At 39.8% G+C, this 27,256-nt stretch overlaps 2 protein-coding genes across 4 annotated transcripts; one reads left to right on the forward strand and one right to left on the reverse strand.

The window, feature by feature from the left end:
• Positions 1–3,509: 3,509 nt before the first annotated feature.
• On the reverse strand, positions 3,510–15,031 carry LOC310715099 (uncharacterized protein). Its single transcript, XM_083521300.1, has 15 exons — positions 14,571–15,031; positions 12,996–13,035; positions 11,681–11,724; positions 11,539–11,584; positions 9,593–9,725; positions 9,232–9,457; positions 7,970–8,971; positions 7,783–7,853; positions 7,341–7,393; positions 7,019–7,163; positions 6,680–6,748; positions 6,449–6,600; positions 6,156–6,352; positions 5,674–5,759; positions 3,510–4,267 (listed from the first exon to the last, which is right to left on the reverse strand). Exons 1-15 carry the CDS (start codon positions 14,668–14,670, stop codon positions 4,160–4,162), a joined length of 2,472 nt encoding a protein of 823 aa, XP_083377426.1. The 5' UTR covers positions 14,671–15,031; the 3' UTR covers positions 3,510–4,159.
• A 1,051-nt stretch (positions 15,032–16,082) lies between these two features.
• fhip1ab (FHF complex subunit HOOK interacting protein 1Ab) lies at positions 16,083–26,715 on the forward strand. Of its 3 annotated transcripts, none has more exons than XM_083521298.1 (13): positions 16,083–16,261; positions 17,059–17,177; positions 18,972–19,178; positions 19,274–19,912; positions 22,129–22,287; positions 22,714–22,800; positions 22,887–23,054; positions 23,175–23,254; positions 23,398–23,603; positions 23,712–24,668; positions 24,738–24,916; positions 25,017–25,137; positions 26,372–26,715. In XM_083521298.1, exons 3-13 carry the CDS (start codon positions 19,074–19,076, stop codon positions 26,590–26,592), a joined length of 2,922 nt encoding a protein of 973 aa, XP_083377424.1. In that variant the 5' UTR covers positions 16,083–16,261; positions 17,059–17,177; positions 18,972–19,073; the 3' UTR covers positions 26,593–26,715. The 3 variants fall into 3 exon arrangements, with proteins under 3 accessions (XP_083377424.1, XP_083377425.1, XP_083377423.1); XM_083521299.1 differs by lacking the exon at positions 17,059–17,177 and adding an exon at positions 17,647–17,677; XM_083521297.1 differs by lacking the exon at positions 17,059–17,177.
• The last annotated feature ends 541 nt before the right edge of the window (positions 26,716–27,256 follow it).

Consider the following 27,256-nt stretch of genomic DNA (forward strand, 5'->3'; position numbering starts at 1 on the left):
GAAATGTTTACTAAAGCTACAGCTAAAAACTTTCAATCTTAAACAATTTGGTCCCCAAATTTGGCCCTTATGAGTTTGGCACCCCTGGTTTAAACGAACACTGATCTTGATGATGTTCAAAATCCGTTTTGGAAAAATATGGCAGTATCAACATTTTAATCATTCAAATAGCTTGTTCTTAACCAGGTGTATAACCCGACTCTGAATACATGGAACCTTTCCCTTTTTTGGGACTCTGAATACGGCCCAATGTGAGCGTTTTTGGGTGAAATAAGACTTTCAAAGCTGGATGCTCAACTCAATCCAAATCCACTGAGCTGTGATGAATTACACCAGACCAGCAAGATCGCTTTCCCGCGTTCTACTTTCTTACGTTCTCCTGACCCTGTCTTATTTGATTCAGTCAAGTCCTTCCCTCAGCTGAACAAACGTTTCGTTTCCTGCTATGGACTTTTTTTTTTTTTATTTTATTTTTAAGAGGGCTGAACCAAATTGCACAACAACAATATGAAGAAGACCAACACCTGTATTTCTCCATTCTCCTGGCCTGCGATCAGGGCTCCTGGTGCGTGATATCTCACAGATTCTCCAAACAAACCAGCAACCTCATTTATACTCCGCTGTGCCATTCTTAGCCTATCGTTTTTTGTTTTTTTTCTGTATATACAGTCTCTCGATGTGAAAAACTATTGATCCAGAGTCAGTAGATTAATCCATTTCAGTATACATAGAACTAGGGCTGGGCAATTTGATATAATATTGATTTCGTCATCAATTCTATCCTGTTCCGCCTTCCTGAGATAAGCATTATGCTTTTTTAAAATATATATAATGTAATTTATTTAATTATATTATATATATAATTTATTTAATTTTTCAATTTAAACGTTGTATCATTAAAATGTTAAAGTTGTACATCACATTTAATTTAAATTGATTTGTATTGTAATTTTTTTTATTATTTTAAACAATTCGTCAGACGTCCCAATTTTTCTGTATCAATATATCGTAAAACATGCAGCACGTCGAAGAAAATTGCGATACAATATTATCATCGTATCGCCCATCCCTACTTAGAACCTTTAGCCGGTCCTTCAGTATCAAATAGACATCTCATTTCTTACATAAAAAACACATCCGATTCCGTGTGCAGCACTGAAGGAAGCATCCGACACATTGTCCCCTTTGGCAACCTGAAATGACAAAGCGTTTAATTTGCTTGCTTCATGCCAAAACGTAAACGGGATTTAAAGGATGACGAGGACCAAAATGCAGTAATGTCGGTGTGTCCATGAATAGGCGCCTTGTAGTCTTTCTCAAACGTAGTAATCCATTTTTTTCCCCTCATCGGAAATTGAAAAAAAATAAAAATAAAAAAGACAAAATAGGAATGCAAATGACATGGAATGATTCTCATATGTGTGTGTACCAGTATTAACTTTTTGTACCATGATTTAGGCCAAGTGTTTTCTGTCTACACTGTAGGATTGTTATCTCATGTTTTACTTTGTACTGCGACAATACATCATTAGTAGCTGGAAAAGAATGTGTGTGTTTCTTGAAATGTACATAAGTATAAGTATATATATATAAGTATATGTATAAGTATTGGCGTATCGATATCGATGATACAAGACTTGGTATCAGATCGAAAGAAAAATAAGTGGTATCGCTCATCCATAATGTCGGGTTCGATCCAACAAAAGAGCTACTGTTCTGTATGTGAAAAAAAATTTTTTTTAAAGAAATTGAGTAAAATGCAGCAAATACGATCGCCTAACTGTTTGTTAGACTTACCCACCAACCATATGCATAAATAAATCTTTTGATTTCAATAGCAATGAATATGAAAAAAATAAGAAATAATGATCTATTAATAATCTGTATAGATCTTGAAAAGTAATGCTCATTTGTCTGTATAGTGCATAATAAAAACTAGCATTAGGAGGCATAATGAATAAATTATAAATCATAAAATCTTTACAATAATACTGCCAGTCACACCAGTCTGTGTAAATTTTCTGTTCCAGACAGACCAGGCCACCATTAAAAGAAAGGAAAAATTATGTGGCCCCCATTAAAAGTTTGGGTACTTTGGATGATCGTTTGGTTTTTTTCTTGGGGCGTGTTTACAGGCAACAAATAGTGTTTACTGAAATATTGCATGCTTTTACGTAGGGAATGTGCAAATACACACAAACCCTTAGAGATATTAGATAGTAGATTGAAAATGCTATTATTTTGAAGTGTATAGAATTATTAAAAAGTTATACTGTATTTTAATTAATGCAGGTGGTCCAAAAAAAAAAATAAACCAGGAGGATTACAGGAATATACCAGATGCAATGTGAACTGAATTCAATTAAGTCTTGGGCCCTAAGAATAGGTTTGTTTTAGAGATGCTACAGAGACTCTGATCATGGATCATGATAATACTACACCACCATGACTGCTCAGAGCTTGTTTTGACAACATAAGAGGAACCTACACAGTATTAGGTGTATGGTTTTAATGTTATGGCTGATCACTGCACTGGTACTACAATCGTCCACTATTCTGTGGTAACTGTTACTGAGGTAAAAGTCAGGCTTCTGTGGTATAACAACGCAATGGCATAAATGGGATTTGGTTGCGATATCAGAATCATGAAGCTACAATATTGAGACGAGGTGCTGTAACAATTCAGCTGGTTAAGCCTCCTGCTGACTACTGTACATGGAATGTACACAAACCCACAACTTGAACATCACATATGCAGCCTGACTGCACATTGCAAACCAGCCATCAGTACAAATTAAAAAACCCTTAAAATTAGACTCAAAGTCTTTCTTTCGGTGTACTTGAACTTGTTGAACCAGTAGGAGGCAGACAGTTCTGACTAGGATGTGCTATTGAGTTATATAACGTTTGCATGTATACACATTTATAAACTCACCTGCTCTTTCTTGAAGGTTGCAATGATCCTTTATCCAATAAAACTTGGAGAAAGGACCTTCATCTACAGTACTGAGGTCCCGAGGTTCTTCTGATATCTGCCACTACATCTTGCCCTCGTTTGTGTTGAACATTTTCATACTCATGTGCCCATCAGTGAACAGTTAATAGCCTCAACATTGATGGAACTGTATCAGGTTCCTCTCAAGGTTTCTTTCTTATTCCATCTCAGGGAGTTTTTCTTTGCCAGCATCACCACTTTCTCAATCATTAGAGATCAACTTAAAGAGATTAATTTGTGGTGCTAAAATGGATGCCCATAAAAGATTTCATTCTGTAAAGCTGCTTTGGGACAATAGTTAAAAGCGCTTTACAAATAAAATCGAATTACCAAACATTTTACCTTTATATATATAGTGAGGAGAGGATTATAAAATTATAAGGATTATAATTCTCTCAAATTGTCATGACGTCAGGTTGCATGAAAATATTTTTTCACACACTGTACCTCATAATTATGCTCCTGTGTCACAGTTTTATATGCATTTTGAAAGGTGTTTTATACATTTGAAATCTTTACATTGTGACTAAGATTTTATTACAGGAAAAGGAAGAGCTTTAAAACAAAGCGCTTTCCCAGCTGCTCTACATATGACATGTTTTTAAGTGATTCATGCACTTATAATACCTCAGTATACGATTCTGCAGAGAAAGAAATGAGTGAATTCATGGCTTTGAGATTATAACCAGTCTCACAAAGTATAATAATTTATCTGGATTCATTCTGGGGTTAGGATTCTTTGGATTTTTCTCGCCACATAGTGTAAAAAGTACCAGACTATTAAGGAGATCAGTGGAAAATCATTATTCACAGTGTCACTTAGTACAGTAGGGGGAAAAAATTAAATTAAAAAAATTAAATTCGTAAAAAGCCAAATCATTATTACATCTAAAAGCTTTTAAAATCTAGTGTTAGTCTTAAATCTCAGGCTTTCTTCACAGTCCAGTTACATTAAACTCCAACACAACATGGTCATTTGGCTTTGGGATGGATATAAAACACATTAATAAACAAACCGGTCAGTGAGTGAGGAATGGGCCCTCTACAGTCTCTACTTGATTGTGTTGGAGTTCGTTAAAGTAGCAGTAGGCCGAGGGTACGAACCACAACACTTTTTTCTTTCCGCATGTAAACATTCGCCCTCGTGTCCATCTTGACCTCGTTTTAAAGCACCTGGATGTAATTTTTCGGGACGATGCCACGTCGACCGGCAAATTCCCCTACGAACCACTCCTCGTCCACCTCCTCCAGGGAGGACACGACGTCCCCGACCTTCACGTGCACACAAACACAGTGAGAAAAACACTCAATTAGAAACAGACAAACTGTAAAGCAACATAGATGCCAGTACATACCAAGGATAGACAATAAGAAGTTTATGGACACCTGAGCATGTTTTTTGAACATTCTATTCTACAGCTAGTCCCCAGATAAGGTCCCCATTTGCTCTTATATTAACCTCCACTCTTCAGAGAAGATGTTTCATTATGTTTTTGTGCTTGTGGAGATTTGTGTTTATTTGGCTACAAGGGTGTTCATAAAATCAGGTTGATGAATTGTGAAAATTCAGGTGTCCTGGTACTTTTGTCCCTACAGTGGATGTACATATTGATACTGTATAGGAAAGGTGGTACAAAAGAGCTGCGAATGAATCCATGTCATCATATAACCATTATAAAATGGTATTTATTTTCCTAAGAGAATGAATCACAGTGCTGTTTTGTTGCTCATATAATGCACTTAGTACACAATGATCAGGCATACCATTATGACCACCTGCCTAATATTGCGTTGGTCCCCCTTTTGCTGCCAAAACAGTCCTGACTGGTCGAGCATTAACCCACAACTGTTCCTTCCTTGGACCACTTTTGATAGATACTGACCACTGCAGACCAGGAACATCATGCAAGAGCTGCAGTATTAGAGATGCTCTGACCCAGTCCTTACCTTTGAGAACAAAATTATAATTTGCAGCCTAATATCCCACCCACTAACAGGTGCAATGATGAAGGGATAATCAGTGTTATTCACTTCACCTTTTGGTGGTCATAAAGTTATGCCTGGTCGGTGTACATCTCTCCTCCTGAGACTTGTTATAACCTAATCAGTGAGCATATATAGTGAATAAGACGCCATTAAATATTTTTTAAGGGCTGGGGAGGTGGTAGCTCAGAGGTTATGAATATATGTTACTGATCAGAAGGTTGGGTGGTTAAGATTCGGTCTCACCAAGCTGTCATGCTTGGGGCCCTTGAGCAAGGCTCTTAACACTCTGTGCTCCAGGGGTGTTGTATCTTTGCTGACCCAGTGCTCTGACCCCAGCTTTCTAAAATAATTTCACTGTGCTGTAAAGTACATATGACAAGTCGAAAGCACCTTCAAATATCCAAAAATACCAATTGAATATCATCTGTAACACTGACTTCTTTTTATTTTTTACTTCTTTGGGTTCATACTATATATGATTTTTTTCCAGAAATATAAAATGTACAGTACGTCCACCAAGAGAGGGATTCTTCAAACCTTTCACAGCCACGGATTGAGTTCAATCTTGGACTTAGACAAATCGTGAGGATGATTCATGAGATGTAATGAGATCATGTTGAAGCTGTAACAAGGTCTAGAAGGAGTCGGGAAAACACAGGCAAAAGAAATGGTGAAACAACACAAACACACACCTTGAGGCAGAGTTCATCCTCAGACTCGGGAGTGAAATTGTAAAGCGCTCGGCCCGTCAGCCCTTCCTCTACACACACGGCAGGGTCTACAGGAAGACAGAAGACAAAAAATCCAGCATTTTAATACGAATGGAATCTAAATTCCATGTCAAGGATCAATAATTATGCAGAGGGCATTTACCACCACAATGTTGACACTTTTCCAATAACAGCATGCTCACTCTTCTTCTATTACAGTTTTTACCAGCAATTGTATTGACCACAATGTTGACACTGGAGATTTTCTTTAAAAGAAATGCTAAATAAAAACTCTAACCAAAAAAAATTTCTCAAGGATTTATATACAATGCCCTAAAGTCCCTTCAGAAGCAGTTGCTATGGAAACAATGCATTAGAAAGTGCACTGAATATAAATCAGGGATATGCAGATTAAAAAATCCATCAACGGCGTGTTGTATTGTGCATAAAACATCATTACGTACCTGGTGACTCAAGTGTCAAAGTCTCCGCTTGACTTTCCTGAATGAGCTCGACAAAATTCAAAGGGAAGAGCCCCGTGCATCCGTTGAGGCTGCCACGTCCCCACTCATCATTCACATACTCCGATAGCGTGATGACATCGCCGGCACGCAACGTCAACTCGCCGTCTTCGCCGTCGAACGCGAAACGAGCTCGATACCTGAGGATAAGGATGGAAGAACAAGAAAGGTTTAGAAGGAGGTGATGGAACGATACAAAAAGTGTGTGTATGAAATACACGAAAAGCGGTATAAACCTGACACTGGTGTTCGTCTCAGGCTGCTGCAACACCGTCTGTGGCTCTTTCTTCAGCGGTTCGTTCTGATGCTGACCTTTCCCAACTCCTGGAATGCCTGGTGTCTTGGTTGGTCCTGATGAGGCATCGAAAAAAACAAGAAGGCTCTCCTTCTGTAGAAAGAGGCACAAGAACAGACGTTCACACATCTGATATTTACAACGTGTCTGTGGGAATGTTTCATGTAATTACCTGCAAATAGGATTCTTCAGGATCACTGCTAGGGGGGATTTCTATGGTGTTAACTGGAGGGATTTTGCTCTACAACACACACACACACACACACACACACACACACACACACACACACACACACCTCTGTTCATTTGTCTTGTCTTGTCTGTTTTGCCATGTATAGGTTTAATTTATGTCTGTACTTTTGAGAGTCACTAACAGCTGGAACCAAATTCCTTGTGTGTGTCAACACACTTGGACAATAAACCTGATTCTGATTCTGATATATCTCTTAAACTAGAAATTATGACATTCCTCCCAGCTTTCTGCAGCTATATTAAAGAAAGCAGGACTTACCGTATACTCCCTGTAGAGAGGATGCCCAGGTTTTGGTCTCGGGGGCAGCAGCGGCCCTTGTTTGACTCCCCTCGTAGAGAAACCTGCGGATTTGCTCGACTTGATTGGAGGCGGACGCAGAGGAAGCGGCTTGCCCTCATTGGCGCTACAAAAAAATAGAGTTTATCATTGAAAAAAGAGCAAGAGTGAAGGATTAGGAATAGTTTAATGATCAGCTAAAAAGGGGACAGAGCTGCTTACTAATCAGTACTTTATAACAACAGGCAGCACATACACATAGAACTTTACACTTAAATGTGTAAAAAAAGTGTGCTAGACTTACTGATGTGGTGGTGATGGGCCAGATTTGGTAACAGTTACAGCACTGACAGCATCCTGAAAATACACAAAATTTTTACAATTCTCTCATACTGACCTCTAATTGTTCAACATGGCACCTCATGGTAAAGACTCTTTGAGGATTTTAGAGAATTAGATTTGTTGCGCTCCACAAAGATGCCCAAGGCTATAAAAACATTGGTAACACCCTGAAACTGAGTTACAGTACAGTGCCAAGGGTCATACAGAGGTTTACCAATAGGGGTTCCAAACGGAAAAACCTAGCAAATGTCTATCAAAGAAGTTGAGTTGAGAAAACGGTGTTCAAATTGAGTGCAAATTGTGCAAGAAGCCATAAAAACGGCAACAAGAAACCCTAAAAGGATTACTAGTATTTCATGTCTCAATAACAAAAGAAAAGTAGCGAAAAGGAAAAAAGAATATACCTGTGCAGGAGTGTGTTTAGGAGTGTGTGTTGGGGGTTGTAACCTCCTCTGGGACTGTGGTTTAGCTGGACCTGAGCACATTAAATGCAAAGATCAGAATTCAGAAAGTAAAAATTCAATCCAAAATAGCCCAGTCAAGGCGATAATAGAGGTTTACATTAAAAACACCCAAGGAGCACATGCTTACATTTTTCCCCGCCTCTGCTGGAGGATGTGAGTACTACAGGCTTCCCAGAAGCAGCCGTACTCGAGTCCTGATCTTCTGAACTTTTCCTTCTTGAGGAGTTAAAGGGCATTTCTCCAGGCTGAACTACATCTTCCTGAGTAAAAGCTCCAGACTTGCGAGCAGCTAAAGGAGGTCTGGGAGGTGGCCGAAGTCGATAGGGCTCGTTTTTTACTTCGGAGGAACCCTGCTGCTGATATACGGGTACTTTTTTCACGAGGGGTCTAGGAGCAGGAACTGGGTGAACCAATGGCTTATTTTGTTCTTCTAAAGGAATTCTGGTGTCCTCCACATTTGGTGTTGGGTTATATGGTTTTGCAGTGACCAGAGGTTTGGGATTCTGGGTTCTTGGTCGTGGTTCTGGTCTTGTTTTCGTTTCTGAAGGTTCACACACAATAGTGGAATCCAAACAGCGTACAGTAGAAACGCTTTTCTCTTCTACACTCTTCTCAGTTTTCTCTATTTCATTAATACGGTCGTCCTGTTTATCGCAGCCAAAGACGTCTAACAGGTCCTGGAAGTACTTATTAGATGCGATGTCTAAAGAATTATCAGTCAAACTGGAAAATACACTCTCTGTACCATTGTCTTTAAGGCGCACCAAGGTCTGGACTTTGACCTCTCTGGTTTCTGGCTGATCCAGAGGCTCCTCTTTAATCACTGAGTGCTGTAGGGCTTTAGAGCGCGGCCGTGGCCTGGGGTGTCCCGTAACCTCCTGTTTCACTGGGACCTTCGGCTGAGACTTATGAGTAATGTTGGAGGAGTCAGCAGTGATGGGAATCAAGGGTTCCAGTGTGTGAGTGAAGTGAGTCTGAGCTCCACCAGGAGGGTGTGTAGGAGTGTGTGTGGAACAGGAGGGATCAGGCTCGTCTAGTTCAATCAAAGAGTGCATGTGCATAAGGACTGGCTCGGCAGGTTTCGGAGCGAGTGGGAGGGACGGACGAGGTGGTTTTGGGGGCCGGCGCACTGAGAAAAAAAACAAAAAACAAACACGTTTGGTTCGAGTTTGGTTTTCAGCTAAAATATAAACACAATTTGTCTTTCACTCAGTATGTAGCTGAATACACAAGGATTTTTATGCGTGAAGCTTGTTTCTTAGAGCATTCTGTACAAACATTTATAAAGTCTTCTCAGCTTGACAAGCTTTGTGTGGTTTCTGATGCTCTACAACAATTATTATGAACCCAAAACCTTTTCAAATACTTTTGAAATGGTGCAAGACTTACTCTGGGGTCTGGTACAGCTCTGAGGCTCGAGCGTCTCAGGGTCGGTCTGTGTGGCGATGGTGGTGGTATAACGTGGCGGAGCAGAGGATGACGAGTTTGATGATAACGAGGAGGACGGCGATGATGATGATGAGGAGGAGGAGGAGGAAGCAGCGACAGAGGAAGTCTGGGTGTTCTGCTCCCGACTTTTTTCTCTAATCACCTGTTCATATGATGGTGGTGGAAGCTGGGGAAAGAAAAAAAAAAATCAGCTGGTTTATAAGAAACTGTTTGAATCCAACCCTGTTGTGGTCAGTGTTTTTATTGCTTAGTCATGGTTTCATCAACTGAGAAAAAAGACCGGTATTACAGCTTTCCTTACCTGTACTGTAACAGAGCCAGACCAAGATGGCTGAGCAGGGGGAGGAGGTGCAGGGGGAAATGCCCCAGGTGCCCCTGTGAACCAAGAGTTTGTGGCCAGTGGTTCAGCTGAAAGAATAGTGATCTCAGGACGCCTGCAGAATGAAAAGATCATACAGATGACTAGATATTTAATACCGGATCATTTTATAGTGTGGCTCGATTGAAAAGGAAAGTGGAAGCTCTGGGTTACTGATCAGAAGGTCTGGGGGTTTAAGCCCCAGTACCAGCCCTCTTGGGCCCTTAAACAAGGCCCTTAAACCAATATGCTCCAGTGGCTTTCTAATATTGGATTTCCCTGGGCTCAAGATGTTGGACTGCTGATCAGAAGGTTGTGAGATCAAATCCCCTCACCACCAAGCTATCACTGCTGGGCCCTTGAACAAGGCCCCTTAACCCTTGACTGCTCAGTTTTATAAATGAGATAAGTCTTTCTGAAAAAATGTGTCTTCCAAGAGTCCTAAATGTGTAAAGCAAAAAAAATAAAAGGAAAGTGATACTAATTGGTCAGAAAATGTTAACTAAGAACAGCCGAGTCAACTTTTACAAATTCTTCAAAATTTTATACATTTTCAGAAACCTTCCATGGAATCTTCATCCGGGGAATTTTGGAAAGATTCCAAGATTAAAACACCAGGAATTGATAGCAATTTGGGAAAAATATCAACTGTATTATATACAAGTGTAACATACAAGTAAATATAAACATTGTGTTTGTTTGGTCATAAGCTGACATGGAGGCAAACTAATACAGATTTTTTTTAAAGATTTAATTATAAGTAGAATTATGCAAGCTTGATGAGTGTAAGAGACTCATCAAAAACATAACAACTACTAAAGTGTCCAAACTTTTGACCAGTACTGTTCCTTCTGCATGAAATCTGGGTAAAAGGTAAAAAAAAGATCATCACAGCTTGAGCTAGCTAACCTTATAAATTCTCAATGAAATAGCGCTAGATTGCATTTATACATATACACACATTTAACACACATTTATATACACACACACTGTATAAACACATTCTGGAATTTGCTGGGCAAACTTTAATACCATAGATAAAATATATGTGTCCGAATAATGATCAAACCGAGAATACAACAGCCTTTATCACGGCACCCCTGGAGCACAGAGGATTTGCTCAAGGAGCAGCAGCTTGGCGATAACTGAGGCTTGAACCCCCAACCTTCTGATCAGTAACCCAGCACCTTAACCACTGAGCTACCACTACCACTTACTTGAATGGATGAAATCTTCGGACTGTGGCTCCAATTTTCCTGCGGCCCTGCAGTAAGTGTGCTGTGTGCGTGTAATTGATGAACGTGCAGGGTAGAAATTCAACTGAAACTGCATTGCATTGGGTTGTTTTCACCTAAATTATCCTGCAAGATTTTATTTTCAACTACATTTAAATCAGCTAACTTGCAATTTTGTGAATTAACAGTTTATTCCCATATTTTCCTGTTAATGCCCGTGGAAAGTTTCCAGGAATTTTTCAACCCTAGTGGTGATTTTAATGTATTTTTTGGGGGGGAAAGGAGTCTCCAGTTTCAGTATGTGGGCCATAGAAAAGTCTGGACAGAGGGCTTTCAGGTTTCCGTGTGCACTAGTAACTTTAATGAAACATGACAGAACAAACCGAATATAACACAAAAAATTAAAACACTACAGGGCGTCCTGTTATAGTATATGAACTTCCTGTCCCGGAGCTATGACATCACTGATTATTTCCCTTTACCCTATAAACACTCCCTACTGTGTTTTATTCCTGACATACTGATTAGATTAATATTTCACCACGCACTCGTTACCGAGTTCCAAAACAACACGAGATACTAAGCTAAATAAAAAGCCCTTTATGAACACAAACACAATTCTGTACCCAAAGCGATAATGTTTTCCTTACTCACCGTCTGTCTCTGTGTGGGTCAGTCGGAGCAGGCGTTCTGGTGGACGCTAAAAAAAAGTCAGAGAGGAAAAAAAAGAAGACATCAAAACACAAAATAAGCGTTTGTGTCGCAAACGCTAAAAAAACCCCAGAGGCGTACTCACTCCTTTTTATCACAGCCCTGATGGACGAGAGCGCGCCTTGAGTGCTGAAACAGAAAGAAAAAGTTCTACGTGAAACTCGTTTTCCCATTCCTGCTTCGGAGTTTACTTTAGAGCATGAGCACAATTATCCGTTTCAGTGCTTCCAGCTGTGACTCATTTGCTCGGAGTGAACTTTGTTTTCCTCGCTGGCTTATGCTGAGTAATAGGAAAAACATTTCCATCATTCCATCATAAAGTGACCGACCACACCAAAATTCCCCATCCAACCCCGACATTCTACCAGCGACTGCTGGATTCTCGCGCTCCCGACACTCCATTTCATACCTTAAAGCCGTCTCGAGTCTCCTTAATTAAGGAAGTGTTGTTTTATAACCACAACAGCACTACTGTATCATTCCTACATTATGTATATAGACTTGTATGATGGACCCTTCAAACCAGCTGATACTAAATGTGGTGTAATTGTTAATACTGATGATTTCTTCAAGAGTGGCATTTTCCTTAGTTTTAAGGGTCAAACTGTAGATTTACGTTCTCCTCAGACAAGCTGAAGAATTTATTTTTTGGATGAAATAGTAAAAAAAAAGAGAGAATCCTGAGGGCATGGTTGTCTTCATCCATCATAGCAGGAGCAAGTTAGAACAAGATGAGGCGTGTTGTTCTTTTTTTTATAAATCTTAAGAAGCAGACTTTCGACACCTTGTCTATTAATATTAGAACAAGCAGGTTATTTTCTCTCTCAGTATTTCAATCTAACCATTTTAGCTTTTATAATTGAAGGTATTATATCTCCCTTTCCTCAGAAAACCCATCTAAAGCTCGGCACCTACAATCCCTGAGCATTACGTAATGTAACACGTAAGTGCTTCTCTCAGACAAATTACACCTCTCCCGCGACCCGCTTCGACACGGCCAGAAAACCAGACGTGAATCCAAACATGACCAATTATGCTGTTACGACAAACAACCCCATACCTTGTTTTTCTTGACCTAAGTCAACAAGTATTACAAGCAAAGAAGACCTTCTACTAAACCTCCTACTAGACCTTCTACTTCTAACCAAAGAGTTTCTACTGTTCCACCTTGAAATGTCTCTTGATTCATTCCAGAGAAGTGCAAGAAGTGCCAGAAACTCAAACCAGGGGTTTTCTGAAGCTCTCTGGATTTTGGATTGGGGAGGGGAGGTTAGAAAACCTCACACACACACACACACACACGCGCGCGCACACACACACACACACACACACACACACACACACACTATCAAAACCAACAGTGACAGTATGTTTAGTGGAAACTGTTTTTTCTGTCTTACCTGGATTGGCGGTGTTCAGGCTTGTTCCTATCTGCTCGATCTAAACACAAACACACACATATCAAACACACTATCCAATATGGAGATAGAAGATACACCGATTTCAGCAGATGTGAAGTAAAAAATTTAAAACGGACCTAAAATTAACCAACACGACATATTCATAACATATTCGAGCCCAAGTGTAGTATAACTTGTAACCTGTAATAACTGTAACCACTACCATTAGCCAGAGGTTTCATCAACAACATGAAAGAAACTAAAAAATGACCACTGCACACTATTTCACTGGTTCAATCCCTAACTAGAAATCCAGGAAGCAGGAAAAAGAACTGTACAAACGTCTCAACTGCCATTTACAAAATAACTGAATGACTGTGTGCCAAAGAATCTCGCAGCACAACCAGCACTATTTTATGACTGTAGCAGCTCCAGGGGAATCAAAACAAAGCCCATTTTACAATTTACAACTACATTTTTGTTTGGTTTATAACTATGTACATTTCAGCTCAATTCCAGAAACCTCACTTTAAACCATCTGGCCACACCCATGCTCACCTTTAAGGTGCAGCTGTGAGGAGCTGGATTTTACAGGAACGCTTCACGGATAAATCAGCAACGCACATTATCTTTAAACATATATACTATATATACACATTTACACTGGAATTTAAGCCTTAATGTGACAGTGAAAGGTTTCGCATCGACCTGGACTTGGACTTGCCACTGACTTATTACCAGTTGTATATGGACTGGCTTTATTTCTGGGCATTAGTCTTTCAATATTGTTCATGCAGTCTTTTCTGTTCACATACACACCTTGTACAGAAGCAATATTATCTAGAGTGGCCCAATTATGAGAGCAATGCATGAAATAAAAGGATTCAATGATGGAAAAGCCATTTTTCAGTCCAGGTCAATACAAAACATCTGGAGATCACTCAAGACTTGAATTCCCATGTAAATTGAACGACTTAAGCTGAAGTAAAATCATCACCAATGAATAAAAAGACATATTTCCATTGTCGTCATTCCTTTATATACATCCTCTAATGCAAAAACTGTACATCTGCAATCCACTGGTTCTAATAGCAGTCAGAAATTATGGTTATCATTTAACATAATAAGAAAAAAAATTGTAAACACCAAATGACAAGAAAAATGGATGAACATATAGGAGCAATGTCTTGGAGACTTGGAGGACATTTTTGATCACATGACTGCTGGTTTTGGTCACATGACCCTGAAGGGTTCATGGCTCAGGTTTTAATTGTAACTCAAGTCTATATAAAGTATATATTAATGATGGTAAAGAGTTGAATGTATTGCATTTATTTGTATGCTTATTGTCTAGAAAGGGTGTAGCAGCATGTCCGGTCATTCCATACACCGGAGAGAAAGAAAAAGACAGGAAAAAGAGAGAAAGAAAGAGAATTTCATGAATTATTTGGAAAAATTGTTCGAAATATAAATATTTAGACACATTTGTAAGTAACGTTAGGAACCGTTCGGCTTTTCGGAGACACCTGTATATTGTAATATAAGTAGAAAAAAAGCGAAACGGAAATAGTTCACCTGGTGCGGTACTGGGCGCTCGCTGGTTTCGTCTCGCGCCGACGGCCTCGCGCGTCTCACGCAAACTTTCCTCTTCATCCTCCGCTCGCGCTTCGGCCATGATCTCAAATGGATACTGGGAATATCTCTTGTTTCACCACCAAAACATAAAGAGCATTTCTCTAATAAATAATCGTATAAACCCGGCCGCAAGGGGAAAGTCCGGCTTGTCCCTATAAAACTCTTTTACACTCAAACTCCAAATCGGTTTAATCGCCTATTAAACTGTTCGCACTTCTCCTGGAAAATGTCTTTAGGGAAAGAAAAGACCAGGCGAAAGCTCCGATCGCAATAAAAACAATGCCGCTCATTATCTGAAACTCCGACACGCTCCGATCCGAGTATCAGCGCTCGGGCGTTCAGGCGCGCTCCCGAGTCATGACGTAAACAGGAAGTTCTTGGAGGTGCGCGTGCACGTATAGCGATTCCAGTATCAGTGCAGGAAGAGTTCAGGACTTTGTGTTACTTTTAATGACATGATATACAGATTATAATGCAGGGAACATTGAGTAAGAAAAGGGTTTGAAGTTTCTAGATTGTGGACTAATCTGCAAATATTCACTTAAATGCATTTCAAGATTCAAGGATACAAAAGAAAAAAAACATGATTTGACTTCTAATTTGTTGTGTTTAGTTTGAATAACCTCATTTATCACATCTATTTATTATATTATGCATTGACACGGACACACAGATGTATGAAGATTGTATTAAAATCCTTAACTGTTTGCACAAAGTGTCTGTTTTCACACAAATTGCTGTGTTTGAATGTACAGTATTTATTATTATATGGACAAATCATTTGCATGATCACAAATCTACTGTACTGCTCAAACGTTTCTCCATCTTTTAAACATTCTCACTCCTGGTCTGCTAGAGTTCGAAGATACTAATTACACTTGTTAATTAGTCACGTTTTATTTTATATTTTCATGTATTTTCATGTATTTTATTTCAGTTCATATTTTCAGTTCACTGCCTTTCATATAGTACCACACAGTGTTTAAAAAATAATAATTATAATAATAAAATACAAAATTGTTTAATAAATCGTATGATAATTTCCAAGACCTCTGACGAAAGACTTTAGCACAATTCAATATGAAAAAAAAGAGAAACGCTGCTACTATTTTGTTACTTTTAAATAACTATTTATTATTTCTAAGCGTGATTGTCAGCTAGTAACCACAAGATGGCGGTATACACACGACATACTTCAATTGTTCGTTCATTTGTTTATTTTGTTTTTCTGGAAATGTAGTGGATTGCCACAAAATTTTAGTGCATTAAATATACAAGTTTTTGGATTAGTAATGTATTATTAATAATGTAATATTATTAATGTATTATCAATGTATTCATGTATCGCCTCAATCGACGAGGAGGAGGGATTAGGTCGCTTTTTATTTGCATATGTTAACGAGTGGGCGTGGTTTACGGGGAATCCTGAGTACCTTGTGTGACCGGCGGGATTATTCTGAGCCTCAGCCGGCCGACATGAACAACGCGGGATTTTATTACCATTTATAATGTTATTTTTCTTTGTGGATCTGTTTATTTCTGGTATCATGTGGATCGTTTGAAGTTTCAGTAGGAATGTGTGGACAAGTGTTTCATGGATGTTTTTTCCTCTCAGCAGACTGTTCTAACGGGTGAGGTTTATTACCGGATTAATTTACTTAATATCTGTTTATTACAGTGCATTTAAAGGAACTTGATTTTTTTTTTTTTGTGTATTTACAAAAAGTGTCTAAAACAATAACAAAAACAGCTGTAAACGAAATATAAATCAATAAACAAATCTCAGAGGAATAATGGAATATAGTCAAATCATATAGATAGATAGATAGATAGATAGATAGATAGATAGATAGATAGATAGATAGATAGATAGATAGATAGATAGATAGATAGATAGATAGAATCCTTGTATTTTATTTATTTATTTACTACATAATTTTTTATACATTTTATAGTTTAATTTTTATTAATTTTCTGTATTTGTCTTTTAATATTCTATATCTATTTTTATTAACATGTCGGTCATAAACATTACTACACACGTTTTATATATATATTCATATATATTTTTATATATAGATGCATTATTCCTTTTATATAACAGAACTAATCTTGCAATATATACACATGAGACAATGCAGGAAAATCAATGATCTGCATATCAGTACCTCTACTTTGCTTCAGGACCACTGTTCTTTTGTATGTGGGTTTTTTGTTTGGTTGAATAGAGGATATATACAGTATAATATATATCTAATAACACTGACCCTGAGACCTCATAACATATGTAAAGGAAAAAAAAAATCTGTGTTGTGTTCTTGTCAAATAGAAATTACAACAGTGTTGTGAATTTATTTTTTAGTTACATTTAAAATCTTGGAATGTCTGAGCAGGTTCATTCTTTATCTTATACCACTAATTAATTTAGAAATGAAAAACATGACTTTTACAAAGTACTGAGAGTTAAGACTTCTTCCATAAATACCAAGGATGCCATGGATCTTCTCACGGAAACCATTCACCATATTTACAATTAGTCTCTATAATGTAAGCTACACATACACATGTATGTTGTCCTTGCATTTACATGCAACAAACTAGGTCATTTAATGTTATGAAGCTTTAAACTCTCAGTTAGGATTGTACATATCATATATAGGTAATAATTTTCTAAAGTAAATCCCTGGGTAAGTTATCTAAAATCAACAACATATCAGAAAGAGTACATAAAAAAAAAACCACAAGCCAGAAAAGTGCCAGTTTCAGGAAATGAATCAACATACAATCATCAACATACCTCATTCCTAACTTTTCATCTCACAGTTTCATTATCTGGAAACTCTTGTCCCTAAGGTGTTCTGGGCATAAGATTCATATCCTCTTAAGATCCCTGATTTCCTCGTCCCTACTCAGACATGTAGCATGTTATTGTTTGCTCGCTTATAAACCTCCCTCTTTTTCTTTCTCTCCGTCTCTCTGACGCTGTTCTCTGTTTCTCCCGGTTTGTCTCTGCCAGGACCTCTCCCTGCAGTTGTGGCTTTGCTGAGGTAGGAATTTTGGGGGAATGGTGAGGAATGCTGGGAATGTCAGATCCGAGCCTCCACCCAATAGGGACAAGCTAAGAGGCCGCCTCAGACAAAAAAACGACAGGGAAGTCAGGATGTCTTAGCTAGATCCACTGTAACACATAAACTGTACATATATTATAGTGTGTGTGTGTGTGTGTGTGTGTGTGTGTGTGTGTGTGTATATGTATATATATATATTACAATTCCTTAAATAGATTTTTTTCTAATTTACACTCAGTATCACATAATGACAAAGTGAAAAATTGTAGAAGTGTCTGTACATTACTTTCATATAAAAAAAACCTGAAGTATCATATGTACAGACGTATTCAGACCCTTTAAAACTACACTGGAACTGTCTACAGAGCTCAGAGACACAGATCTGGGGAGCACTAAAAAACATTGGTGCTTCACTGATGTTTCACAAAAGCACAGTGGTCTCCATAATTCTCAAATGGAAGAAGTATGGCACAAACAGGACACTTCCAAAAGCTGGTCGCCCAGCCAAAGCAATCAGGGGAGAAGGGCCTTAGGAAGAGAGGTGACCAAGAACCCGATGGTCACTCTGAGTAAGCGCCGGAAATCCTGTGTGGCTAGACAGAAGCCTCTGTAGTAGTGTAGTTTGACAACAGTCATAAGGTTTAGTCATAAGTGTTTAAGAGATACACCTGTGTTCAAAATTTAATTGTTATTATTGAGCTCTAAGCCAAAATGCTGTTGAATTCACCATCTGCATTCTTCAACTCATTACATTTACCTTATGTTGTCAGACCCCTTCATCCAGACTGACTTACAATGATTTTAATTATACAATGGAGCACTTGAGAGTTAAGGGCTTCGCTCAAGGGCCCAGCCGTGACAGCTTGGTGGTGCTGAGATTTGAAATTCCAGTCAAAAGTTTATCTTGGTTAAACATCTTCAACAGTGATCCACCGCTTCCCTATCTTCAAGCAGAAGAAGTCTAGTGACGGAATGACTGCTAATAGCTACTCAAACCTAAGTGATAACAGGAACTTGTTTGGCAGACACTCCACACCATTCCCTGTAACTATAAATGAACAAGTTCCATCATATGTAATGTACAAACCTGAAAGTACAGAGTGTTTATTACAAATTTGTTGTATTGATATGTCAGATTTAGTTCAAAGTTTAATTTAATTGAAGTATTAAATTGTAAGTGGTGGAGGAAGTGCAAAATCTATGTAGCTGAGTTAAAGTACAGATACGTAAAAATGTTACTTAAATACAGTAACTTCTCTAATTTGTTAACCAGGAGGACACCTGGTATCTGGTTTTACTACTCTCGTTTGGACGTCATGAAAAGGAGGCAAATGCTAGCTGCATTATGGTTTAGCTCCTTCGAATCACTGGTAAGATGATGACATCTGTGGTCTCCAATGGTACTAGGGGGCAGACCCTGAATCTTAGGGGTGTAGATCCTGAAACATGCATGATTGTCTTCAAAAACCACTGGTCACAGGTAACACAATCTAAAACCATCTGATCGTCTTCTGTTAATTTGTATATAAGTTGTGTTAAGTTGTATATGATCTAACACACTAATTACATTGTTAGGTTTTGCGGATCCTGGAAAAGCACGAGCCGATCCGGAACAGTGGGCTTCTTCGTTCAGGCCCGATCTCTGGCGACGAAGCGAGCGCTGTTCAAAACTATGTGGAGCACATGCTGTTCCTCCTGACAGAGGAGGAGTGTGGCATGGGTGGAGCCATGGGCCCCATTCTGGAGTTTGTTCTGCTGGAGAACGTGATGGAGCGCCTGTTTGTATGGAGCCTGCGGCGTGACTTTACGGAGGCGGCGAAGCTCGAGCAGCTGTGTATGTACGAGATGCTGGTGGCCCGTGCACGCCAGCCCCTGCTGCACCACAAGCCCATCCTGCGTCCCTTCGTCATGTTGCTGTCATCCTGTGGCTCTAGCTCGAGCTCAGCACTGGTGGAGGCCGAGTTGGTGCGATTGCTCCACCGGCTGTGTCACATGCTGGCACGTGATGATTCCGCCCTCCAGCTCTTCCTCTTCCACAGTGGGCAGGATCAGGGTGCTGCCAACTTCCTGCTCTTTTCACTGCTGTTGCCTTTCGTGCACCGCGATGGGCCGGTGGGTGCGCAGGGTCGGGATGCTCTCGCCCTCATTGTGGCGTTGTCAGCGCGCGACATTACCGTGGCCAATCACATCACCCAGAACACCTACTTCTGCCCGGTGAGTGGCATCAGTGTATTATGGTAAGAATCACCAATTCGCATCGGTGCATTAGCATGAAAGTTAACGATGCATCGACGCATCGATTTTAAAAGTGTGCACCATATACAAGTTGGCATTTGTATCGCGATGCATCGTTTTTAACATAATTGCAGCGGATGAGCTGCATCTTTCTAAATACAGGGCAGGAAAAGAACGTTTGGTTTTACTTTTTTCTTTTTTTTTAGCACCACAAAGGCCTGTTTGTGAAAGGGTCCATGTGTTAGAGGTCAGTTTGTAGTTTCCAACAAGATTGGCAACTGATTTCCTCAAAAACATAGTATAATCATCCTGGATGACAAATAAATCTAATAAGCCTATTCAACTGTTTAAAAGTTATGGCACCCCATTTAAAAAAACATGTGTGTCAATAACTAATACACTGCAGTGGTTGAGCTACATTACTGGAAGTGTTAGCACACACTGCATTTATTAGGTCCTGAATGTTTTGACTGCATGGACATTGTTTTGGCTTTTCAGCTCATCTAATGGACTCCCCTAAAATGTATCAACATATGGAGCGCACGTATACAAGTGTGAAGAATGTAAGTGCTTCCAAAATACAAAAATTGGTGTTTGGTTTGGCGTATGACAACATTTCCAGTATTTACGACTTCACTGACAATGAAGCTCATTAAGTATAACTTTTTTAATAAAACAATTTCATCTTGTATTTTTTGTAATTCAGCATCTGGGTGAAATGATTTCATTCGCTATGCAACGGTAAATACTCTAAGACATATGTTTATTTTAAGTGCAGAGCCAGGCACAAACACTCAGAAATACACACACACAAAACCCTTACATAACAGTGTTACAGTAATGACAGGAAAGAGGAAAGGGAGGGGAGGCTTAGTGTGTGACGTCCAGCCGTTCTCCTAGAGAGGACGAGAAAGAATAATGGATACTTACAACAACGAATGGAATGAGACAAACGCCAACATCGAGTTCAAACCATTGAGCCGGGAAAACATAACGAAACCTTTGTGAGAAATGCCGAATGTCTATGACAACATTAGTTATTTGAATGTTTATTGCCATAACTGGTGATGTCATGTCATGTCGGATTTTATTTCATCCTGTGAAATAATATCATGCTGAGGGTTCGCTCAGATCCCTGGTTCAACGCCATAACAACAGCACATCCCCACCCCCACCCTCACCCCCTTTTATAATCCGGGCTGGATGTTAATCCCATACACAAATCTCTGATCTTGGTATATGGTGTGTTTTTTCTTGTTCACAGAAAGATCTAGAATGGTTGATAAGGTGAAAGGGACTTTTGAAACAGTTATGAAAGGCGAGAAATTAGTGGACGCATTTTCACCAGGTGGTGGCCACCTCTGGTGCAGCTGGGGATGGTTTCTCATCAACGCCCTGGGGTTCCATGAAATTACGGAGTAAGAACGGGAGCTTTGAGGGTGAATTTGGACTGTAGTTAATGTCAACATTCTGCTACACTGACTCAGGACTACAGTTTACTTCTGATCACCATCACTGTACCCTGCAATATCGTTTATCTGTAATAAATGGACATTCGGTGCAACCCAGACAAGGATGGTTTCTCTCTTGAGTCTGGTTAATCTCAAGGTTTCTTTCTTATGCCATCTCTGGGAGTTTTTCCTTGCCACAGTCAGCACCGGCTTGCTCATCAGTGGACAAACTTACACTAATAAAGAACATCTTATTTATTTTTCCCATTAGGGGTCGCCACAGCGGATCATCAGTCTCCATACCCCCCTGACCTCTACATCTGCTCTTTCAAACCAACTAGCTGCTTTGAGACAATGTTCATTGTTAAATGAACAGAATTGAATAATGGGTGTGCCCAAAGTAAAATTCATACGAAAGTGAAAGTGTGTAATTCTTTCATTTTTAAACAGTTTTTTTATTGCCAATTAGCTGTAAATTTGAATGTGTAGTTATAAAGGATGAATAAAGTTCACGATGGTGAGTCTCGCATCACACCGGTATTGAGATGGATGCTGATTCTGATTCTATGATACTGGGCATCCATCTCAATACCGGTGTGATGCGAGACTCACCATCGTGAACTTTATTCATCCTTTATAACTACACATTCAAATTTACAGCTAATTGGCAATAAAAAAACTGTAAGGGACTCTTCTCTCTTACAACATGCTAAACCTGTAATCTTCCAATATATTTGTGTGTAGGTCCTGGCCACAGGGTTGAGTGGTCTTTATTCCTGGCTTCCGGCTAAGCTGGAGGTCTCCAGAGAAGGATGGCATTGTTTGGAGGAGGCGGATTGGATGCAGGTGCCAGGACTTGTACAGTTTCTCAACTCTTTACACTTCTGTAGCACGGTGTGTAAGGTGAGGCCCAGGTCAGAGATCCCAAACTGTAAAACTTAGAAAACTTTAGTCCTCATGGCACTGTAACACAGATGTTTCAATGTTTTTTGTCCTCTATTGCACAGATTAGAACATTCTACCTCAAGTTGTCACTTTTCAATAATACACTTCTGTGTTTATCTTCACATTTGCACCTTATACATATATTATTTGAAGTATATGTTGCACCTTTGCACTCCCATAATGCGTTTATTGTATACACATATGTTTATTTATATATATATTTTGGATTTATGCACAGCCCAATATAATCAAACAGCTATACTTCTGCTAAGATTGCTTTGTAAATCTATCATCATTAGGGCATGATGTTTATTTCCATTAACGGTTTCTCAGGAGCCAGTCAGTTACAGTTGAATTCTATTGTTCTGTGATTTTCTTTTTCAGGTAGCTCATCACTCTGTCAAAGATCAGCTGCTTGGGTACATCTACAACGGTTTCCTTGTGCCAGTTATGGCTCCTGCATTACACAAGGTGCTCACTGGTCTTTAACTAACCCCTAATCATTTTGATCTCTCACTGGTCTAAACTTGTCTTCTCTCTGTGTGTTAACTAATAAGTCGACTTTGGAGGAAGTGATGACAACCACAGCTTACCTCGAGCTCTTTTTGCGGCATATCTCCGACCCTGCCCTCCTCCAGACCTTCTTACTTTTCACCCTCAAGCACCGTCATGACAACATCAACGTTCTCGATACGCTCGTCAGCAGAATCAACACTCCTTTTCAGGTATACAGGTGGATATTATATATCACACTCAGCGACGTACACTGTCGCTAGCCCCGCCCATAATAGCCTTATTTGTAGAAGATTTGCCTCTAGAACTAAATTTTTTTCCCTGTGCTGTAGTTGGGAACGGTATCTCTCGCTCTGTTTCGTACCCTGATTGGCCTCTACTGCGAGGACGTCATGCTGCAGCTCATTCTCAGGTAAATCTTATGACTTCCTTTATGTCCTACGTTCTTCACGTTGAGTTCAATACGCGTAGTAATGCAACTATCTATGCAATTTATCTACTGTATATATATATTTTTTATATTTATATAATTTTTTTCTTCTTGTTCTTCTCCAGGTATCTGATTCCGTGCTCTCACCTGCAGCGTGAAGGGTGGCGTAGACTTCGACAGCGAGACTGCTACTCTTCCACCGCAGCTGCTTTCCTCACTCTGATTCCCTCGTTCCTCATGGCCAGACCCTACTCTTCGCCAACGTTGCCCCCTAAACCCGACTACGTCCTTTGGTCCAAGGTCACCGAAGGGCTGCTAATGGGCAACACAGGTAATGACCAAATTTCAAATCTCACTGCTGTCCAGAAATGAAATATTCAATATTATTAATAATCTGTGCTTCCAATTCTCTCTATTTTTCTAACACAATATTTTGAAGAACTTTCCATAGGTGTGGATATTTCCAGGACCTCAGAGCCATTGATGTGCAAAAACTACCTCCGGTACCTGAGCGATGCCCGCAGCATCATCAGCACCAGTGTGCAGGCGTGTCGGGTATGGTCTGCCCCTTACGACGGACTCAATCCCTCACCCGACGACTACCGAGCAACCGAGGAATTTGATGAACACCGGTATGGAGAGAGGGATGCAAATGCAGAGTGTCCACCTCTCACCACTCCTTCTCTCCAGCCCCCAACCCCAAACCACAATCATGTCCGCACCACGACTCCAGAGCTGGAGTGGGACGACAGTTATGACGCCGCTCCGGACGAAAAGGAGAACGGGGATTTCCCCTTTGTCGAGCAGCCGCAACCTCCGGAACATATTCGAGAGATGCAGAAAAATGCAATCATGCTGATTCACGGTTCTTATGTAGAGGAATCAGAGTTTCAGGACGATGTATTGGTTTATGATTTGATTGCGCAGAGGGACGCGAAAGATGCGTGGATTGTGTCCTCGAATGTTGATCATGGAAGTCTAAATGAAACAGAAACAAACACTGGTAAAAAGATTGATGTTAACAACGAGGTAAACAATCAGGAGACAAAAGACGCTACACTTTTATTAAACGACTTCGCTGATGAGATGCAAAGAGATCTTTCGAATGATCAATCTGCTCACTCCTGTCAGAAACAGAGCACGGTTTTGGAAGAGCGACATCAGGATACGTCCAGCACCTTATCCAATAGAGAGGACTTTATTTCCCAGTGTCTCCAGGTGATAAACTGGGATAAAGAAAAGATGCTGGATGGTTGTTACCAGAGGCTGTTCGCGCTCTTGCATGACGAAGAGACAGAAACCGACTACAATTCTCTTTGCACCGACGATGATGACGAGGGAATTGAACGAGCAGATGAGAGAGATGGCGATACAAAGCAACATGTCCCCTTTACAGGTAAGGTTAACTAGATGACCAGTTTGTGTGAATCAGAGACACATTGATTTACTGCTTTTTCTCGTGCAGGCCCTTTCATCAGCGTGCTGCTCTCTCGCTTGGAGAACATGCTGGACAACACTGTGGAGGTGAACCTGCTAGTGACGGGGATCCTGGCCCAGCTTGCTGCATATCCACAACCTCTGCTGCGCTGCTTCCTGCTCAACACCCAATCCGCGTTCCGACCCGGCGTCTGTTCTCTCTACCAGGTCTGGTTCTAAATTTTTTTCAGTACTGCATCAATCTTGTAGCACTATACATATACACACTGTATCCGATTGTAATGACGCACACACATTCGTATTTTAGGTGCTGGTTTCTGTCGGTTGCCAGATTGAGCGCCATGCAGCATCCAGGCCAGAGTTTTCACAGATGGTACGAGATGTTGCCCGGTATCTGCTCATCACAGAAGAAGCCCAAAAGGATCGAGGTGAATAGGAATACAATTCAGGGTTCCACTATATTTCTGATTTTTTTATCATATATTTGCGATCACTACAAACAACAATCGCATATCTGTGCAATTTTTGGGTGCTTTTCAAAAGTCTTATTGATTTGAATCTATTTTGGGGTAAATAAATCAAAAACATTAATGCTTGTAATATAATTAGAACATAACTTTCATAACACAAACACAGAGTCTCACTCAAAATGAAACAAGTTAATATTCTAATCTATTCTTAAGCTCCACCCCTTATTGACATTCTATGACATTTCAATTCAATATTTATGTATAGCGAATGCATGTTAGCAATGATGGGTGTGATTTAAATAGGGTGTGGCTCAATTGTGGTGTGTCTGAAATGTTGTGTTTCTAAAATATTGTGTGGCTAAACTGGGTGTGGCTGAAATATAGGGTGGCCAGAATGGGTGTGGCTCAAATTTGGGGTGGCTAAAATTAATGAAATGTTGTTTGTGGCTGAAAGGTTAGGTGATTGAAATGCAGTGGGGCCTAAATGGGTGTGGCTAAAATGTGGTGTTTTGACAAAATGTGTTGTGGCCAAAATGGGTGTGGCTGAAATGTGGCATGGTCAAAAAGGGTGTGGCTAAAATGTGTGTGGCCAAAAAAGGTGTGGTTCAAATCTGGTGTTGCTGAAATGGGTGTGGCTGAAATGTGGCATGGCCAAAAAGGGTGTGGCTGAAATGTGGTGTGACCAAAAAGATTGTGGCTGAAATGTGTGTGGCCAAAAAGGGTGTGGTTTAAATCTGGTGTGTCTGAAATATGTTGTGGCCTAAATGGGTGTGGCTGAAATGTGGCATGGCCAAAAAGGGTGTGGTTCAAAACTGGTGTGGCTGAAATGGGTGTGGCTGAAATGTGGTGTGGCCAAAAAGGGTGTGGCTGAAATGTGGTGTGGCCAAAAAAATTGGTTGTGTTGTGTATCTAAAGTATAATGTTGGAGAAATTACTGTGAAGGAAATGCTTGTGGCTAAGAAAAGTGTCTCCAAACACATTAGTCAGTGGTTAATAGAGATCTGCAATCTGTGCAACACTGTATGTAGATTGCAATTGAAGCAAATTGTATTTAACATGTTCATGACATAAAAACAACCTTCCGCTGAAGCTTTATTTACGGGGTGGCTTAAGCACCTAGTAATAACCATAAAACCATTTCCTCCATTTGCCTGTCCTTGCCCTCACCCCACTTAACCTCACTGTCTCGTAGAGTGGGATTTCCTGCAGGGAAACGGACTCGGCTGCTTTCTCAATGGCCACGTCTCCGGGCGGCTGCTGAAATCACTTCCTCCATGCCCCAAGATTCCACCTCAGGCTGAAAATGGAGTGTTTGCCACATTCCTTTATGGCGAGTTCCTGAAAGAGTTGGCAGCCATTGCACAGGAACACTCCATACGCCCGGACTTCCTTATAGAGGAGTATAGAGAATGAGAGTTTAGCTTTTTTATTTCAAATGTTATTCAACTCAGAAGGGTTTAAAAATCCAAGCGGCTCTTTAATTGGCCTAATACTGTACATTGTTGCCATACAATACATTATAGATGCTTGTACAAACTGTGTGTCTGTGTTAATTGTTAATTTAGAAAATGCACTTACAATAGTAATATATCTGAATGTAATATGTATGTTATTTGTTTTGTTTTACAATGTTTGCCACGTTTTTGGAAAGTAAACCAGAAAACAAAATGAATTTTTGATTGCGGTTACTTTGCAATAATAATTTATAGCATTGGGACACATGATTTTTCCAACCAAATGTGGTTTATCTTAAAGCTGCACAAATTTGGAAGCACACAATTGTATAGGATTTCTTTGACTGCTGAAGAATTCAATTTATCTTTCACGTGCATGACATGACAATGCACTTCAAGCATGACAATGCACAAAGTCAGCTCCATGAAGATAGGCTTTGCATGGGTTTTTGTGAAAGAGCTCCTACTATAAAGTTTTTAACTCAACCCTAATGAACATGATGACCTCAGGTGAATGCTGCACCTCAGTCCTCCTCACCTCACCTACATTAATACCTGACTTTACTAACATTTAATTCCAAGATTAAATTTGGAATGAGATGTTCAAAAGGCACTTATGAATA

Source organism: Silurus aristotelis, assembly GCF_946808225.1.
Source record: "Silurus aristotelis genome assembly, chromosome: 19".
In the NCBI taxonomy this organism is placed as follows: domain Eukaryota; kingdom Metazoa; phylum Chordata; class Actinopteri; order Siluriformes; family Siluridae; genus Silurus; species Silurus aristotelis.

Bases quoted from the DNA above. Each gene is read 5' to 3' on its own strand.
- LOC310715099 (XM_083521300.1), bottom strand. From the start codon at position 14,670: ATGGCCGAAGCGCGAGCGGAGGATGAAGAGGAAAGTTTGCGTGAGACG. The intron at 11,725-12,995 runs GTAAGACAGAAA...TTTCTGTTTCAG, and splicing joins CCTGAACACCGCCAATCCAG to CACTCAAGGCGCGCTCTCGT. The intron at 7,164-7,340 runs GTAAGTCTAGCA...ATTTTTTTGTAG, and splicing joins GGCCCATCACCACCACATCA to CGCCAATGAGGGCAAGCCGC.
- fhip1ab (XM_083521298.1), top strand. From the start codon at position 19,074: ATGATGACATCTGTGGTCTCCAATGGTACTAGGGGGCAGACCCTGAAT. The intron at 19,179-19,273 runs GTAACACAATCT...TTACATTGTTAG, and splicing joins TCAAAAACCACTGGTCACAG to GTTTTGCGGATCCTGGAAAA. The intron at 25,138-26,371 runs GTGAATAGGAAT...ACTGTCTCGTAG, and splicing joins AGAAGCCCAAAAGGATCGAG to AGTGGGATTTCCTGCAGGGA.